Source organism: Phyllostomus discolor, chromosome 10 (assembly GCF_004126475.2).
Source record: "Phyllostomus discolor isolate MPI-MPIP mPhyDis1 chromosome 10, mPhyDis1.pri.v3, whole genome shotgun sequence".
Classification (NCBI taxonomy): Eukaryota; Metazoa; Chordata; class Mammalia; order Chiroptera; family Phyllostomidae; genus Phyllostomus; species Phyllostomus discolor.
The window spans coordinates 23,400,062-23,420,743 of NC_040912.2; the positions used below are offsets into that span (position 1 = coordinate 23,400,062).

At 36.3% G+C, this 20,682-nt stretch overlaps 1 protein-coding gene across 3 annotated transcripts in view; it reads left to right on the forward strand.

Annotated features, from left to right (window-relative positions):
• The window catches only part of THSD7A (thrombospondin type 1 domain containing 7A), a 349,815-nt gene that overhangs the window by 248,279 nt on the left and 80,854 nt on the right, over window positions 1–20,682 (forward strand). For all 3 annotated transcript variants that reach the window (XM_036010570.1, XM_036010569.1, XM_028525671.2), the window contains exons 7-8: window positions 9,636–9,830; window positions 17,794–18,028. In XM_036010570.1, the coding sequence (XP_035866463.1) occupies window positions 9,636–9,830; window positions 17,794–18,028 (430 nt within the window). The remainder of the gene's footprint in view (window positions 1–9,635; window positions 9,831–17,793; window positions 18,029–20,682) is intronic.

The following is a 20,682-nucleotide window of genomic DNA, read 5'->3' on the forward strand; positions in this document are numbered from 1 at the left end:
AATCCAGTCTCCATCAGTGGGCCAAGATTTACACCATGTTTATTTGCAAATGATTTTATGTGATAAACATAATATCTCTGTCACCTGATCTTCTTAATTCTGGCAAAATTCCAAATTCCAATATAAGTTTATTTAAATTTTTTAAAAATATTTTCTCCATTATTCTGTAAACTTGTTTGCACACTGTGATCTTGTCATTGTTATCTGTAGAATAACTGTATTTTCTTTTTATTTATGATTATATGAAAGAGATTCCAAAATGTAGGCTGCAGAAAGGTGGTAAAGATGTTTTAAACAAGAAATTTTGAAAATTAAAATTGATTTTTAACCGAGTCCTAAAAGTTGATAAAGGCTCAGAGTCATTCCCTTCCAGGTAATGAGGCCCCCAGAGCCGAGTCATGTTGCTAACATACCCAGGTAATGGGAAGTGCACTTTGCTAGACAAGGTAGGTCAAGTGGGGGCAGATGGTGGAACACAGCAGACATGAATGCATGCATGATCTGGAGAGCTACAGGGAATCATTTGAGGGCGTAATGTAGTCACAGCAGTGTGGCTGGCAGACAGTTTGGTTGGTAATTTGCGGGACAGATAGGAAATGTGAGACTCCCTCAGAGAATGTGAGGTAACCAAGACCTGCACAACAACAACAAAAAAGGAAAAACTACTGGAGCAGCCCTTGTCCACACAGACTCCTGCAAGGTTCCATGCGGGACTGGAACCTGTAGGATGCCTTCATGTGAGGGAGGCAGAGGCTGCAGAGATTGACACAAGAGTTGCGTTCCATCACAGAGTAAAGGGAATTCTACTGACACATTCGATGTGGGAGTCTCTATTTATATAAGCTTTTAAAGTTAAAAAGCCAATAGATTATAATAAATGTGATTATTTTTATTGTGTTGATAACTCTACAGAATGACCCTAATATAGAGTTGCTTTCATTTAGTAGCATGATTTCTCATTAAGTACTGTAATATATAGCTCAGTGTAACTGCATTATAGCACTTCCAGAAGAAACTCTTTTTACCTTTTATCTAGAAAATGCCTGAGAGGTTTGCTGACTGAAAGTCATTGTGTATAGCTGTTTAACTTGTGGTTTTTAAAAGTTGATGTAAATTATTTCATTTATAAAGAGAAAGGAAATTAAAGGAGCATTACAAGATATCACTGTGAGCTACATATTCTATAGTATACTTTTTGTTAAAATTTTTTGTTAATGCCCCAAAGATATTTATAACACAACTCTAAATAATTTCTAAAATATGAACTCTAAGATTTAATAGTCATAATTACATAAATTGTTTTTTCTCCAATTTCTGTATTTCCTCACAACCTTAGCACTTTAACAAAAAGGAAAATACAAAACTGCTGAATAATCAAGCTTATACTGCGAGTCTAATGTGATAGTATTTACTAATATCTTTCTGTAAGCCCATTTATAAGCAGAAATGGAAAAAATGATTATCCACATTAGTTCAAGTTGCTTCAAACACTGTGATATCTATCTATTTATTTATCTCATCAAATAGTATGATGTTTTAAAATTTTATTGTTACTCTATTATAGTTGTCCCAATTTTTTCCCCTTTACCCTCCCCCACCCAGCTCATCCCCCACTCCCAGTCAATCCCACACTGTTGTCCATGTCCATGGGCCATTCATACATGTTCTTTGACTGGTTCCTTCCCCTTCTTTCCACCGTTATCCCCCTTCTCCCCTCCCCTCTGTAGCTGTCAGTCTGTTCCATGTTTCCATGCCTGTTTCTATGTTGCTCATAAGTTTATTTTGCTTGTGTGATCCCTCTTATCAGTGAGATCATATGGTATTTGTCTTTCACTGACTGACTTATTTCACTTGGCAAAATATTTTCCATTTCCATCCATGCTGTTGCAAGAGGTAGGAGTTCCTTCTTTCTTTCTGCTGAGTAGTATTCCATTGTGTAAATCTACCACGGCTTTTTGATCCACCCATTTACTGATGGGCACTTAGACTGTTTCCAGCACTTGGCTATTGTAAATAGCACTGCTATGAATATAGAGGTGCATAAGTTTTTTGAATTGGTCATTCAGGATTCTTAGGGTATAATTCCAACAGTGGAATCACTGAGTCTAAAGGCAGTTCTATGTTTATGATTTTAATGAATGAGAAAGCTGTTAGCTCAAGAAAAGGAAAAACATCTGTATTAGACTCATACAGATGTTAATAAAGATCTGTAGAGAAAGTTTTTGTCACAACAATACCTATGGCAGTTTAAACCGAAGTATTGCTTTTCTTTATTGTATTTTTTTTCTTCACCATTTAGTCCCCTTATACTCTCTTACCCGCTGCAATCACCACATTATTGTCCATGTCCATGAGTCCTTTTCCTTTTTGCTTAATCCCTCCACCTCCTAACCTCCCCCACCTTAGCTGTTACCCTTAGCTCTCTATTTTAAGTCTGTCTCTATTCTGCTTGTTAGTTCAGTTTGTTCATTAGATTCCATGTATGACTGAAATCATATGGTATTTTTCTTTCTCTGACTAGCTTATTTCACTTTGCATAATGTTCTCCATGTCCACCCATATTGTCACAAAGGGTAAATGTATCCTCTTTTTTAGAACTGGATAGTTCTAGTGTGTAAATATCCCATAGTTATTTTATCCATTTGCCTACTGATAGACACTTGGGCTGTTACCATATCTTGGCTTTGTAAATAATGCTGCAATGAACATAGGGGTGCTAATGCTCTTTCAACTTAGTGTTTTGGGTTCCTTTAGATATATTACCAGAAGTAGTATTACTTGGTCAAAAGGCAGATCCATTTTTAATTTTTGAGGTATCTCCATATTGCTCTCCACAGTGGCTGCAACAATCTGTATTCCCACCAGCAGTGCAAAAGAGTTCCCCTTTCTCCACATCCTCACCAGCTCCATTTATTGATGGTAGCTATTCTGACAGGTGTAAGATGATATCTCATTGTGGTTTTAATTTGCATATCTCTGATGATTAGTGACATTAAGCATCTTTTCATATGTCTATTGGCCATCTGTAAGTCCTCTTTGGAGAAGTGTCTATTCAGGTCCTTTGCCCATTTTTTAATTGAGTTGTTTGTTTTTCTGGTGTTGAGTTTTCTGAGTTCTTTATAAATTTTGGACATAAACAATATGATACTTAGAATGAAGCAGTTCCATTCCCATAGTGGTATGGTAGGTATGGGCAAATCTTCCACTGACAAAGGTGATGAGTTTAGACATAGTATTTTTAAAGTAATTAACATTTTTAATCATGTGTCAGACACTGAGCAAGACACTTAAATATTTTCTCATAATATGCATAACCATATCATAAGATAAATGCTATTACTAGCTTCCATTCTGACAATTAGGAAACTGAATCTTAGAGCAGTTAAAATTGGCCCAAGAGCACTAGTTGATAAATGATAGTAAGATATTACTTATTTTGCAGTTGTGTTAAAGTTCAGATAAGGTTATTATATGAAAATGCTTTCTAGAAAAATCCAGGCAAATATGAGACTCTATTATTTTCCCATCTCAAATTTTTAAAAAATCTATATTAGTTATCAATCAATCAATAATGACTTTCACTATCAAAAGTCAATATGAATTTTAAGATAATTCCTGATGAATACCAAAGACATCAACAACTCAATAGTACTTCTCAGGATTATGGTAGAGTTTGTACAGGTCTAGCAAAAAAAAAATCTGATCGCAAAATTTAAATGCTAGAGAATTTCTAAATAGTGTGCTTTAAAAAAAAAGTCTTAGCTCTGTATCTGGTTTCTCTCTGTTTTTAATACTCCTTTCACCCCCACCTCAATTCCATGGCATTAACTGAGTTTCAATTTTGCAAGCCTTCTGGAGGTGTGGTTCACATAGCACTACTGTGACTGTTAAAAACCAACCATAACAATTTGCACATTTCTATAATTAAAAAGAAATCAAAATAACATTTAGAGAATAGTGCTAAATTGTATATGCCTTACAATAAAATATAATTAGTTATACTTTACTGTATTAATGTTGTGTTCTTGATTAAGCTCCTAAGCTATAGAAACCTGGAAACAATAAAAGTCTTGATAAACCAAAATTTATATTTTATATTCTATTTAGGCTGCAGCACAACGAATGCAAAAACTTTCAGTATATACTTTTACCAAGAATAAAAAGGAGTTTATCCTCTTATCTCAGTTCTCATTTTGCTTTATTTCCATGGAAATCTTCATGAATTTTTAGTGTAATTACTTCAAGCAGATGTTCAGTTCTCTTGTCCTGATAATAGGAAACACAGTAGAATGAAAGATGTCTTAGACAACTTTATGAAAGTGTTTAGCAGTGTTCATGAAAATAGCCCAAGGGGAAATTTGGGTGTTACTTTAGAAATATCAAAATACATGTTTCAATCGATTAAAACAATGAATTATTAAAAACATTCTTAAAATTATATTTGTGAAGAAAGAGGTTAAATGGAGAGACAGTAATTTAAATGTTAAATCTCATTTTGAGTTCATAAAAATAAATGAACCCAAAGCATTTTCATTGTATTTCTTAACCATTTGTATAGGGTATCACAAACAAGTTAAAACTAGATATGCTGTAGTTCACACTTCAAAGTAAGATAGTAAGATGTTAACTTTCAATATGTAGACAATGGTTCATTCATTTAGTTCTGTGTGCTATATTTCATGCAAATATATACATTTTGCAGTTTTAATTAAAATGCCTGGAGTTTCATGGAAGGAAAAACAAGTTTCATAAATGCAAAGCAGTCCTTTGAAAAATATATAGTATCTTTAATATACAAAGGCAAGTGTGAAGAGGATTCTAAGTGTTTCATACATCACGTTCAGAATCTAGCCAAGAAATTGTACTAAGAAAAACTAAAGGAAGAAAAATAGGTTGCAGTGGGCTGTTCCTGTATGAGTTGTAGAACTACATCCTTCACTGTAATAACAGTTGGCTGTGTTTGCCCAGATTTATTGGGATGCATACACAGATAACCCGAGTGTCAAATGGTTCTCTAATGCAGACATGTGGTGGTTGAAAATGTCCTAGTAGTGGGGCAGCTGATATGGAAATATGGAACTTCAGAGTACTAAACAACAAAATTTTTATTTCTCTATATGGAAGAAGTATCAATTAACCTGATATTTGGATCTGTACATGTTTAATTTATGGCTACATATATGAATTCTCTGCAGTAACGTCATGCAAACCAGTTCTTATCTAATTAAAATAATACTTACCAATCATGACAAGTTTTAATGTGAAGTAGAGGGACGAAATCATTTTCTGCAGCTCTTATTAGACCTTATTTCTAGGGTCACTTTTTATAGTAAAATTAGATAAAAGTAAGAGGCTCAGGAAATAGATGGAGATGACAAGTTATGGAGTTTCCTGTGATGGCCAGAGAGCCAACTTTCCCCACCTAATGTTTCCCAGATGACTGATGCCTGGAATGCTGGAGATTTAGCTTAAAAGAGCATAGCTCCTAATAAGTCCAGTTAGTGGTCAATTAGCTGAGTTGATTAAAGCATCCATTGAAAGCCAAGTCAAAGATCTGAATAATTCCATATTTTCAGATTTGTTGCTGCTTGTTCAATGGCTACAATCCAAAGTATGTAACCCTGGACATGTCAACAATGCATACTCTTTGCAGTAGAAACAGTATGTGGCTGCGACCATGCATCCGTGTGCCTTGAGAAGCAACTTAGAGTGCCAGCTCCTTGACTTCTTCGTAAACAGAAGCTCATCCAGTATTAATGTCCTTGGCATCTTGGGTTCTCCCTACCATCATACCAGTTAAACAGTAGATTAGGGTATTGGTTAGAACTCAGTTCCATTCTTCTTTAGTCAAACAACTGCTATTTGAGACAGTAATCTTAAACTTGTTGAGCTCCAATTTCCTTTAAAGGAAAAAATAAATATTAACACCTATTTCAAAAGGTTGTAAAAATTAGTTTCAGTTATAAAATAAATATGCCATGGGTGTAATGTACACCATGGCGACTATAGTTAATCATACTGTATTGCATATTTGAAAGTTTCTCAGAGAGTAAATCTTAAAAGTCCTCATCACAAGAAAAACAATTTGTAACTATGTATGAGGACAGATCTTAATTAGACTTCCTGTGCATTCTGCAGTACAAATAAATATCAAATCATTATGTTGTATACCTGAAGCTAATATAATATACCTATCAGTGTTCCCTCAGAAGAAGGTTATCATGACCATTAGATGAGATGATATATATGATATTCATATCACAGTGCCCTACAAAAGATGGGCAATCAGTAACTATTCATAGAATGAATTTCTCATCCATGTATACTCTACAAAAAGAAGTATAAAGGGAAGTCCCACAGAGAAACAAATGGTGTTAGGTATGAAATCAAGATGAATTTGTCTTATACAGCTGCCCTTTGAATAGGTGGTCTGGTTCTATTCAAACCATCAGAGAAAAAAAGGCAAAAAAATAAATAAATCCTACAGCATTGCTTCTCCGATTTTGTATGCTTATGAACCACCTAAGAATTTTATTTTATTTTATTTTATTTTATTTTATTTTAGAGAGAGGGGAAAGGAGGGAGAAAAACATCAATATGAGTGAGAAATATTGATTGATTGCATTCCACACACACCCTTATGGGAGACAGAACCTGCAAGGTTCTGAGTGCTGGTCCAGGCATGTGGACCAGCACTCAAACCTGCGACCTGTTGGTTTACATGATGACATCCAACCAACTGAGACACACAGGTCTTGGCCTAAGAAATTTTTAATGCAAATTATGACTCAATGGGTGGGATCTGAAAGACTGCACCTCTAGCAACCTCCAGATGATGAGTATGCTGCCTGTGCACTGATTCCACTGTAGCTGAGTCCAGCGCATTGGATGGCATGGCGCTTTAATAAATACTGTCCTTAAATTTGCATTTGCCTTGCCCATCCATTTCCTGTCATGGCAGCTTAAAATTAAATTAATTCATGCATTCACTTGGCAGAAGATTGTTTTGTGTCTATTATGGTGCTGGCACTGTTTTAGGTTCTAAGTATAAAATAATGAACAAGACAGATAAGGATGATGCCCTCACTGGCTTTCAGTAGAATGGTAGTATCAGACAATAAACATGTAAACAACTAATTAAAGTATTTCCTAGTGGTGAATAAAACTGTAACTAAAATAATATGAAGTTACTGTGAGACTGTGTGGGGTCATATAAGCCTCCTCTAGGAAGGAGACAATTGAACTGTTGCCTGAATGTTGAGAAGCCCTCTGCAGTGTGTGAAGATCTGAAATGTCCATGCAAAGGAGAGAGAGAATGCAGAGGCCCCAAGGCAGTATGAGACTGGTGTGTGGGAGAAGAGGGGAAAGCTACCGTGGCTAGATCAAGATGCTGTCATTTGGATGTAAGACACTGGTGGGAGCAATCAGAGGGGAAATGTGGACAAGGTCATACCTGGCAAAGTTGGGGGAATGTAGTACAGGCTGAAATCTAAGGAAATCTTAGAAGTTGAGTCCCAGGCAGGTCTGAACAGCTCCACAGAGAGTTAAGTGTCCTATAGAGAAAATGTACTTACAGGAAAGTATACCTAGCCACGCAGAACAAGGTAAGTGAAAAAGAGCTAATATAAGGTATGGGACACAGATTGAAAAACAGATTATTCAAAATGAAAAAAAATCAAATTGTACATCTGATAGGTTTACACTACAAGAAACAAACATATATCCCTGAAGCCATGTGAATTAACTAATAGCACACATGTAGAACACTCTCAATTGCTGTAGAATAAATCACTTTTTCTGAGTAGAACTAGTTAAGTGATTATTAGAGAAGACATAAAACTATAATTTGTGGTTGACCATAAGCTGTAGCCCAAGATTTGTCTTACTTTCCAAAAGAATGTTGGGAATGAAAGTGAAAGAGAGTAGCCAGGGCAATAAAAGATAGCAGTGAAGGAAGTAAGACATAGCAAACCCCTTCCTGCACTAAGAAAACAGTCTAGTAGGAAAAATAGCCATCATTATTATATCAACTGTAAAATGTTAAATGCCTTGTATTAGGAGTTTTTACTCCACCCATGTACCGTTTTAAACCCACAATCTATCATATTGTTTTAGTGGAATACAAGCCAAACCCTAAAACCAATAAAGACAATCAAAAGAGAACCCACAGATCAGAGTAACGAAGGAAGAGCGAATGATGTTGTGATGGCTCGGCTGTCCTTGAGTGACTCTTACCTACCAGTATACCTAATAATTTAAGACCTACAGACTCGAGGTTATTAACATGTAACTGCATTTCAATTGACTTCTGATTTTGTCTAATGATTTAAGGCCCTGAAAACTAGTAGCTATTAACGTGTCAGAACATTTCCAATTGATTTCTGATTTTCTGTCTTGTTTTTCAAATATTGGGGCCCCTAACCTTCCACCAGTGAGAAACAGCTTTGATTTGTTTGTCTAGTAGTGATGAAGATTGGCATAGTCGGTCACCCTTTATCACCTGAGTGCCTGCTGCCTCAAGGCACTCATTTCTGATATATTCATCCAGCATTATGGCTATATTATGTGAGGAAATAGCAGATTAATGTTGCTTGTTTGTATATTATTTCACTTTGTTCCACTGACCTCATCAGCACCCTCTAATAACCAGCTAAGCCACGGAGTTCAGACTTTTTCCACGCTCTGTTCTCATTACTTATTTGTAATTGTTTCAGTTACCTTTGGCATTTATTAATGCCAATGATATTTTCTTTCTCATTGGTCCTTTGTGTACCTCACTGTGCTCATTGAGCAAACACTAAATGAGTGCCCATCTCTAGGGCTTCGAGGCCCGGGGAGTGGGTGAGCGAAATGAAGCTAGAAAGGGGCCCAAGAGCCAGGGCATTTGAGGTGTTGCAAACTTTTAAAGAATATGTTCTCTCTCTTAAGAGCTACTGGAAACCACTGAAGAGTTTTAAGTACTTTATTGACAACATCTTATTTCTATTTCCTGACTTTTTCATTTTCTTCCCCTCTCCCAATGAGACCACTTTAAACAGTAGTTTTATAATGCTATCCTATTGTTTATATTTTGTGGTTATTTCCAAGTAATGAACTAATTTTCTAATGAAAGGAAAAGGTTGCCAATGATACAAAGTTAAATTCTGCGAGAGACACAAGAGTGTTTGCAAATAGAGATACCTGTGAGTTGGGTCATGGAAACATATGCTGTGTGCTATGGATAGAGTCATAATTTGCAAGTGATGGCTCATCTCCAATAATGGAATAAAGTAGAAAACCTATTTCATTGATGCCCTTCACTGTAAATGTAATATTTTAAGTATAAAAATAGGAAAATATCTGCAATGTTAAAGTACTTTCAACAATGTGCTTAATTCACACACCTAAGTTTCATATGATAAAGGACAATATGTATGTACATAGACAGATAGCCATCTCTAAATGAGGCTTTTTATTATGCATATATATTTTTTTCTGGTGTTCTTTTAACATCTGGCTAGTCCCTCTTTTGGCTTTACTTTTAACTAAGAACAAAAGGGATATAACCTAATTTATCTTGGTGCCCATCTGGTTTCAATTGCTCATTTTACATTTACTCAAAAATGATAGATTGTTGGTGATGATGTCTTTCCCAGGAGAAGAAGTTGACAGACAGCTATGCAGAGATGCCATCTTCCCCATCCCCGTCGCCTGTTATGCCCCGTGCCCAAGGGACTGCGTGCTCAGCACGTGGTCTGCATGGTCCTCCTGCTCGCACACCTGCTCAGGGAAAACCACAGAAGGGAAACAGATACGGGCACGCTCCATTCTGGCCTATGCGGGTGAGGAAGGTAAGGTCTCCAGCTTCAGAAGGCACTGAGGTTCCTTTCAGAAGTTGGCATGCATTTTCTTTGTCTCGCCTGGATAAGATGATGTTCTAGAAAAATCAACTTCCAGAAATCTAGCAATCTAAGGAGATTTTGTACGTGTTAATATAATGGGCAACTTGTTTCTCTTCCCCAAGACTAATCTTGAAAACAGATCATTAATAAAAGAAGAAAGATTTTTAAAAGTGCACTCACTTTGCCTAACAATTCAAATTCTTTCTAGTTCAAAGCATTCAACTTGAGAAAAGACCTGAAAATGGCTCCCAAAATTCCATGTCAGGTTTCATCATTTTTTTCTCCATTTCAGCAGTTTTACTTTTTGAAATCACACTCTACCTCCTCATAAATAGGGATATATGTTCAATAATAAAGTTAATTTGAGAATAAATACCAGCATGGCTATTTCTTTACTAAAAACTACATGTATTTTCAACCATTCAGTTTTCTGACCGTGGGCTCTGAGATCCGTAAGTTTCATTTGTAGACTGTGTTCACTTTTGAATTGTGTTGCTGTTCAGTCACTTCCTCCGGCTGGGAAGTGGTTCGTCATATATTCATACCTCACTTGTGTTTGCTTTATTGTCAGCAGTTACAAGACTCTTGGTAATTGTCTCTCAAGCTTATATCCAAATGCTAATTTGGCCTCTGTGTGACTTGGTGATACAATGTCCTACTTAATCTTGTCATTCTGGAAAATAACACAGGAGTAAGGAGAACATAGAAGTAAATCGAGTTCTGTCACGTTGAGGCATGTTCTGTCTCAAGAATATATAGGTGAATGTTATTTAAATATCATCAAACTGAACGACTTTTCTCATTCAAGTGATAAATACTGATTTCTCTTTGTAGTAAGCATGTGTTTCTCTGTGTATACTCCCAAATACTTAATTTTGGAGGAATTTTCAGGTTGCCTATTTTATTTTTCTGTTTGTGAAACATTTTAGTGATGGCAACCTTAGAGTATTCTCATTTGATCAAACTTGCTATCTGTGTGTGTACAATAATATCTATTAAAAATATAAGTTCCTTGACCTTAAGACATGAGAGAAAACATTAATATACTTAAAGCAGTCAACATATGGGAAATTCCTAATTCTCTGTAAAGTGCCCATACACTTTTTTCCTGTCACCTTCATATAAATTTAACTATTTGCTACCGAAAAAAAAAGAAGTGTATCTCTGGAACCTAATGGAAAAGTAGCACCTTTTAAAGAGAAAACTATATTCTCTGTGTTATCAAACAATAACTCTAACCTTGTATAGATTATATTCAGACTTCAAACTCTATCAGCTCAGATTATGTCTTGAACTCCATTAAAATTAGATCTGTGGTCACCCTGCTTCCTATAAATCCATTATACTCTGCAGACACTTGCTGTGTGACTAGTAATGAGTGACTTTTCGCCCTGTGAGTCACGTGACAGAGATTGTGCCGGGCTTGCAGAACCCACCAGATCATTATTTCTGTAGACACGATGCTGCTCACTGAAAGGTCATGAAATGCTTTAAAGGCAGGAATTTATGATTGCTCTTTGATATGTATCATCCACTTAGTGTGAGAGGGTGAGACTTCGATAATTTTTAATTAAGTCTAGTAGCTGCATCATAAGCAAGCTGTGCTGGAAAATCATGGATGTTTATATAGTAAATCATAAAGGCATAAATTCAAAACATAATTTTAAATGGAAACCACAAAAGAGCCATGTCAATGGGAAATCTGCTGCTATTTTTCTCTGATAATAATAGTTATAAAAACTGGAATAATTATACAAAATACTTGATGACAAATCTATCCTTCAAAAACTATTTATTTAATATCTATTATTTGCTGGACACTTACACATATTTTATCTTCCTCAAAATAAGCCTTTTTATAATGCTGAGATTTAAAAAAAATGATTTAGAAACTACATTTACAGAGAGTTTGATATGTTTTTCTGGAATTAGATAATCCTTTGTAATTCTAAACAAAAGTAGATCTTTCTATTGTATTATTCCCCAAGAATTATTATTTTGTATGTGTTATAATTGTTCCTACTTTTCTGTGGATCAGAAAATTACTGTGATAACCTAACGAAAGAGATTACATTAGTAAAAATTATATAGAGATTTTTAGACATAAAATTACATGAATTTCTGGGGAAATAACTTGTGGAGAAGTACAGGTACAAAATATTTATCTATATTTACAAAATAAATGTAGCAACCTATATACTTTTGTTTATCTCAGTCAGAAATTCATCATTAAACATTGTGAAGATTTTATAACCTCATGTTAAGGACAGACTAAGTTTTGGTACAGTAACAGCTCAGAAGTTTCCTAACTTAAAAGAACAATTCTTTCTTTCTTATGGAAATGTTGCTAGAATGTTAGGTAACTCTACAAAAAGTCTTTCTGCCATAACGTGTCTCAGCATTGCACCTTCTTATGAAGACCTCCTTCATAATCCCCATGTCAGTGGAATAAGATAGTTGGAGAGTCTGTCTGCTGATTTAAAATCATCTGCATTAAATTATTCCATCCAGAAATGCTTTATGTCATTTCCACTAACATTTCATTTTCAAAATAATTCACATAATCATGACTTGAAGTTGAACCTAAATTCACGCAGACTAGAGGCAGATATAATCCTATTGTAAGCTAAAAGGAGAGGAGTGCTGGCTGCTGACCTTACACCTGCTTTGTTCGGTCTCCTCATTGTGTATAGGTACCTACTTGATTCCTCACCACCACCACCAGTCTCTCTCTGCCATCACCACAGGATATCCCCACTACCCTGCCCATCTTCTGACACCCTGCATCAGGCCAGCCCACATGACAGAAGCTCTTCCCACCCCCACCTGGCTCCAAAGCCCCACACTGGACTGGCTTCCTTGATGCTGGGATTTCCTCTGCACTCTGCCTGTGCTCCAACATCCCGTGTTGGGTTGCCATGTCTCCCCTCTTAGACATTTCTGTGCCTCCCATTGCTAAGGACTCTCTGTGTGTCTGATGCTCTTGCCAGGCCACCCCCTTCCCACTGGGGATTCCCTTCTATCCCAGGCTGGGCTCTGACAGCCCCCTCCGGACCACTGCAGCCCCCCACCTGCTGGCACAGATGCTCACCTGCTTGGCTCCACCAAATAGCTACTTTAAAATTATGTTGTCAGCTCTAAAAGAAAGCAATCATTTAACACTTAAATCTGTCAGATTTGTAATATAAATAATGATAGGTTGAATTGGAATAAAAAATTTTAAGTGGACATTACATTAATAGCCTCTTTAATTTTTTGAACCCATGCTGTGGATCTTCAGTAAACTTGGTTTAAAAAGGAAAAATAGTTTTAAAAATGTTTTCTCCTGAGTATAACAAATTCTGTTAATTCTCACTACATAATTATCTGTGCAGAGCAAGAAATGAGAGCATATTTATTTTTGCAAAGTTCAGAATGACCTGATGTTATAACTTCATCAGCCAAATTTTAGTGTGCTTTTACACCTGCTTTATGCATGCAGAGAATAGATGCAAATTGAAATCAAATTAGGCCAATTTTTCCTCAAATAATTAGTAGTCTTCAATAGTTACATTTCATAGTATAAACCACGGAGGAGAGGAATATTTTTATTTTAACTTGTTCAACTTTTACAGCTAAATGATTTTAATTCTAAGAGCCAGGGAGCACTTACATTTCCTAGAGGAATTTGAAGAACCTGGAATCTATCATATGTGTATATACACGCATAACTCTGACTTCTAAATAAATACTATCACTTCCTCATCCTCCCACTATCGACTTTGAAAACGGAGCTCTGCTTCAATTGGTCCCTACAGGACCACCACACAGGATTTATGCAATGGGAAGTCTTTTTAGCAAGAAAAAAAGCGGGGAGAAAGTGGCAGATAGTGCTGGAGCAGAGTCTGCTTAGGTTCTCTGTGGCTAGTGCTATTCCAATTCATTTCCCTGAAATCATGCCACTGCTGATGTGCTTTTCACCAGCAGTGGTCTGCTATCAAAGGACTATGGCCTGCAACAGCAGGCACAGTTGCAAACATCTTAATACTGTCATCCATAGCACACTAACAGCCTCTTCTTAGCATGAGCCAGTCCGCTGTCTTAACCTTGCTGCCATCACTTGCCAGTGTGAACTCTGCCCTCCAGCTGACTGCATTGAAACTGCCAATTCCCAAGGTCAAAGCTACCTGCATACCTTTGCTTTTTTTAAAATTTTTAATTCTGTTCAAATAAGATTCTCCCTTCCTCCTCACCTTTCCCATAACTCTGCTTGTCCAAGCCCTATTCCTTCAAAACTCATCTCAATGCCTCCTATCTGAGGCATTTTTCAGTCCCCCAAACTAATGGCATCTGGTACTTTTGAATCCCAATTATACTAAATACCTTTTTGAACATTATATTCTTCCTAGGATCATACTTATTTCTATGCTTATCTCATCCCCTCTATTACTCTTCCTCACTGAAGGATAAGATCCTTAGGAGTATCAGGAACGATTTCTAATCCCTCTAGCTATCCCCTGACGAATTGGACATAAACAAATTACATTTGTGCTCAACACTACATATCCAATCATTTTGAATGAATTATTTTTTTTTGATCTGCCATCTAAATTGTAAGAACTTCAATGCCAGAATCAGAAACATCATAGATTTGTTAAATGCATGCTAACAAAGTTTGTATAGGCTTGAGATTGGAAGAAAAAAAGTCACTTTTTTGTTTCTAAGAGAGAAGCTTCACATAGTAGTTGATATTTTTATACGAGTGTGGAAGTTTATTTATTTGGCAGAATTTCATTGTAACAGTATAAACTCCCCTTGATGAATGATAGAAAGCCTAAATAATCACTGAGTATGAAGCATATATTTTTATGTATAAAATTTTTTTCAAACTATACTTACCACTAATTTTGTCATGGGTGACATTTTATAATTTCCCCAGCACAATGAAAATATTCCCAGATGTCAGGAATTAGAGTTTCCCATGAATAATAAATAAAGTCAATATTATATCTATCAATTTTTCTACCATAAAATTATTCCCAAAACAACATGACGATGGTGCAGTGACCGATTACTCCAAGCTGCGCTCTCGAATTGCCATATCGTTATTATAATTAGAACCACATTGGGGCTTATCTGTACAAATATCCCGACTTCAGGCCCAAACTGCTGATGTGGCTTTAATGTGGATTGGGGCAAGGAAATAAATAGCCTTTATGTCTGTAAACTTAACAGCTATCTTGCAGTTCCTCGACACATTATGCTGAGGTTGTAGAAGTTTTTTTCTTATCAGTTTTCCAAAGCCAACCAGTTAATTCCAATGTCAGAAACAATTCAGAGTTTTAAAATCACAATTATCACAGTTTAAACAGCATACGTTGTACTTGCAGTGAAAAGGAGGTAAGTAAACACATTTTTTGTAGATCAATAATTTTGCTATGAAATATAAGTGGTTAACATATAATACATGGTTAACATAGTTTTTTATATATACATATATATTCTATAATTAGCATCTATTTGTCTGAGAAAAGATTGGATAAATCTAGAGCCTCAGGTAATGGGTAATAAGAGTGCTCATTTTCTTCTTCCCAATCCAATTATCTGTTTCAGGCTTTGTTCTTATTCAAATCTTAAACTTCTTTTCAGAAGGTGCCAGGGTCTCTGAGCATCATGATGGAGAATAGGGTATGAACTATGACAGATGTTTTCACCTTCTTGAAGCAGGGGATATTAATGAAATGCTGTTTAACTCAGGTTATTCTGATGTTGATCCGATGTTGTACCCTGCATAAATGATTCTAAATTGCAGTTAAATTCTCACATAAATTGCCTACCGATTTAGTTGCTTAACAGAAGAATGTCCTTACTCATAAGTTTAGTGATATCTGAAGAGCAGCTCAGGATGTGGATTTGTGATCTTGTTTATGACTTTTATGTAAATCTCTCAGACTTTTGAGGTCATCTTCTATGTTAGAGTCTCTAGGTATTGAATCACCTTTTTCTTATTTTTCACTTTTTAAAACTTGCTTTCCTAATATCTAAAATCTACCTTTTATTATATTCAATATTTCTTTCATTTACTATCATGAATATCTGTGATTAACACCCAAGATTTGCACCATTCCACATTAACAACCAGTTATCTTCTGCTCCTAAGATGAAATCCAGAAACTACGTAAGTTTGAATAGATCAAATTGTCGATAAAGTAAGCAGTAAATTCCTCCAACACTCTGCCTTTTATTTTTGTAGTGGAATTATTAATAGTGCAGTGATAAGAAATTGGACTCCATCAACTCCCAGCTGGCCACATCATTTCAGCTGTGTGGACTCATTCACTTTATGATTTTTAACACGTGGATATAAAATGAAGCCCCACTTACAAAGTACTTAAAATAAGGCTAATGCATTAAAAGGGAGGGTTCCATAATGACAGCTCCATATCATATTCTTTAAAAAAAAAGATTTTATTTATTTATTTATTTATTTTGAGAGAGAGGGGAAGGGAGGAAAAAAGAGAGGGAGAGAAACATGAATGTGTGCCTCCCTCTCATGCACCCCCTCCTGGGGACCTGGCCCCCAACCCGGGCATGTGCCCTGACTGGGAACCAAATCAGAGACCCTTCGGTTCACAGGCTGGCACTTAATCCACTGAGCCCCGTCAACCAGAGCCAGGTCATATTTTATTAATTATAAAAACACATCTGTTTTACTCTTTATAATCTCTGTAATTATTGCGTCTTCCAGTGGACACATTTTGAAACCACTGTGGCCAAGCAGTAGTCATAACATTGTTGTCATGGATAGTACATGTAAATTTTATTGTTATTCCTGATGGCATTAGTGACCCTATGATATTTCTGCCCGAAACAGACAAACAAAAACAGCAAAGGACTATTTGGGGAAGGAAATGAACCTGTTCTCAATTGATTGCTTAAACTTCCCACTGATATCTTCTGGTGCCACTAAGAATGCAACAGCATCCAAAGTTAAAGACTGGTACCAGTATCCCAAAAGGAAACCCTGACAATAGCAGGGGAGCAGTTCTTTAAAAGCAATTTTGCATCAGCACCAGTTTGGATGCCACGGAGATAATACCATGTAAGAGAACACACACTTTAATGAGTGTGAGTTAAACAATGACAAAGAAATTGAACTGTGAATGTAAAGAAGTTTTAGGAATAGCTTCCCTTTTAATGTATGCAAAAGAGTGACATAGTTCTTAACAGCTATGTAAATAAGTCATACAAAGCTATTTCAATAAGCATACAATAAAAATTAGAGTCAATTAAAAAAGCATTTTATTATAGTTTATTTTGCAGCCATTTCTCTTTCTTTGGGACACATGTGGTGATGGTGTACCTCACAGGCAGTGACACCTTAGGTTTGAAGAAAAACAGTGTTGCCATTCCTGCATAGTTTTTCCAGTAATGTTATGGAAGATCAGTAAGCATTACTGATCACCCTGTTTAAAACCACATTTCTAATCACCCTAAAGACTAATACATTAAAATAAGCAGCACTATAAAACCTGTAATTAAGACTTTCAATTTGGGGGATACCATTTGAAACGCACTGGCTTTTGTCCATGCACAGAGTCTTAATGCCCATGTTTACCCTGGTCAGCAATCACATAGGCTTCACTTGTACTTCATTGTCAGCTTCTCTGGAGAACAGTAGCCTCTCTTTTTGAGGTCGTCCATAGTACCCCCAAAACAGATTGCATGTACACCCCATAGTGTACATTTTAAGCAAGACCACGCCAAATGAAGTAAGATTAACATGCACTTTACCTTCCTAGCAATGTGCTGGTTATATGCTGTGTGCTGATAAGTAACAGGTATCATTGTTGTTGCTAATTTCAAAAAACAGAGAATGATAAGATTTCTGTTGGCACCATATCTAATCTGCTAATGTTGTTCATTTTTATAGGTGGAACTCACTGTCCAAATACAAGCGCTTTGCAAGAGGTGCGCAGCTGTAATGAGCATCCCTGTACTGTGTATCACTGGCAAACTGGTCCGTGGGGCCAGTGCATTGAGGACACCTCATTGTCATCCTTCAACACAACCACAACGTGGAACAGGGAGGCCTCTTGCTCTGTTGGCATGCAGACAAGAAAAGTCATCTGTGTGCGGGTCAATGTGGGCCAAGTGGGACCCAAAAAGTAAGGGCTTTAGAATGTCATCAGTAAACCCTGTGGCCAGCCATGCAGGGGATTGGCAGGCTTCACTTGCCTCATGAAATGGAACATTGTGATGCTTGTCATATCTGTCCTCAAGAGTAAGATTTGTTTGTTTTGAATGTCAATCACTGATACAGTTTTAACAGCTTCAGAGTCTTGTGCCTGGGATTCATAAATTCTGGGGAAATCTTTCTCTGTGATACCTACTTTCAGTTTTACAGTAGCACTTTCTGCTTTTATAGTCAGGCAGTAAAAGAAGTGCTTGCTTTAGGCCTGGCTGGTCAATGATGACAGAATACGAAGTCCTAGCAGTGTAGGTTGTCCACGACCGCTTAGATTTCCATAGGCTATGGAGATAGCCAATCTAGTTTAACGGAGCAGTAGCCCTCTATGGCCTGCCTTTCATTTTCCCTAGAAAATATTACATCAAAAATACTGAGGCTGAACTTATTGCATCTTTTAATCATTAAATGAATAAGCTATTTACATCCAAGAGAGAGCCTTGGGATAGGATGTGTGTTATGATAAATAGAAAAACCATCGGTTTCTTACTGTGGTTATGAATAGTGTAATAACAAGGCAAACAGTTTGCAAAAAGGGAGGGCAAAGAATGAGTTAGCTTGTTACTTGTGCCTTGTGAGAAATATAAACAGAAAAAGCCAGGGCATAACTGGGCTAACTATTCTTCGAGAAAATTAGCAAGTCAATTCTGAAAATACAATCTTTTCAGGGGACAAACTTATTTATCTTCTGAGATTTAGACAACACAGATCTTTTATAATTGAAATTATCTTAGCTATGTGAAACATTGGAAGTGAAACCAGTCAAGTTTGCATTGGTATGAAAATGGCCTCAATTTCCAGATACTTGGCCAGCTGCTTAAATATTATGGGAGGTCGTAAGCATTCTACTTAACTGATTCTGGCCTCAGCTTTCAGAGTTTATTGAAAGGATTTAATGGAAAAAATAGTAGTAATGAAGCACTCAATAAATGTTACAAATTGTTACCTTCTCAGAAATTTGAGATACTTCTTAGTGTTTCAGGGAAATGATAATAATATACCTGATGCATGAAAAACCTCAGGGGATTAGTAGAAATCTTATTACAAGTTGTTTTTACTTGGCCAGCATTCCAGGCATTAGTGATATGCCCTATACTTTGTATATTAGTTTGAAATTAGGAAACATATTAGAAACATATGGCAAATAGAGTTGACTAAATTGAGAAACTACTCCACATGCTTAATAGGTAGCCCCAAACCAATATTTTAATGGAAATAGTGCTAGCTAAAGTTGTGATGAATCTAACAAAGACAATTAATGCGCAGGGTATTAAAATTCAATAGCAGTAACAGCAGGAGCAGAGATCCCAAGTCCTAGAGGACCCTGGGCCTTGCTGGGACAAGTACAGAAGTAGAAATACTGCAGAGCGTTCTCACCCGACCAACCTGTCACAGCACAGGATGGAGGGTTATTCTGCTCAGTTTCTATGAGTTAGCTCAGCTCACTCACTCTGTTCCCATTTGCAGTTACCAGTAATCACCTTTCAAATGATGCTATTGATATTTACCTCACTTATGCAAACTAAAAACTATTTTGCTGGACAGTGGATGTACATGTGTAAAACAGCCTGCTGGGTTAATATCATTAAATCATTCAGCAGGAGGGGTATCCTGAAGCCCCATGTCGGACCACCACGATAATCCATTAATGTGCTTTGCCCTTGTAGCCTTTATGCAGTGACCTGGATACATGGATAGATTTGTTAAATCAAATGGATTTGCTTTGCCCTTAAAGGTCTGAAAAGTAAGCAAATGCTGTAAATTCAAAAGAAAATGTTAGTGCCTTTATGCCTAAATACTAGGTTAAATTCCATGAATGCTTTTGCGTACTAGGCATTTGAAACAGAAATGCAAATAGAAGCCTTGTTTTAAACTCCTCTTAATAAAACAGATTACTGCGCAATGGTAAAATCAATGTTATTGATCTTATCTATCCTCCAAGTAACAAATTTCATCTCCTATCACATCTGTTTAATTTGACCTTGAATAAGATTTGGGAGAAAATCAATTCCTTGATTTAAACCACAAACACTAAATACAAACAGTACAAAAGAGAAAAGAAGCATGTTGACTGAACCAATTGCCTCACGAAAGGAAGTCTGAATTTATTTTATTGGATGTAATCTAGGCTGTATGATTTATCTTTGTGTGTTCATTTAATGGCTTTATTGTTAGTAATTTTGTTCTCCACAGTGAGCCACGTATCTTGCTGTGGATATTTCTAAACTAAGACAAAATTTTGAAGGTTGTCAGTGATAACATGATAAATTGTACTGACTTATTCAGGGCTAAAATTTGAAGAGCATGCCATTGAGTAATGCTCCCCCATTATTAAAGTTATAAAAGGGCCTCATTGAAAAAAGTGTGCTCCCAATAATAATTACTAATCAATAATTTCATAGTTCCAAAGAATTAACAGGATTATATGTGGAGTTTTGCCATATAATGCTTCCTGGTTAAGTGTGAAGGTTAAATTATAATTCCAGTGATTTATAGTCTCAAGTGTAGCAATACTTTAACTTCTCTGACACACAGCTAAATTTCTCTGTCGTCCATTGACTTTGAGTGCTCATG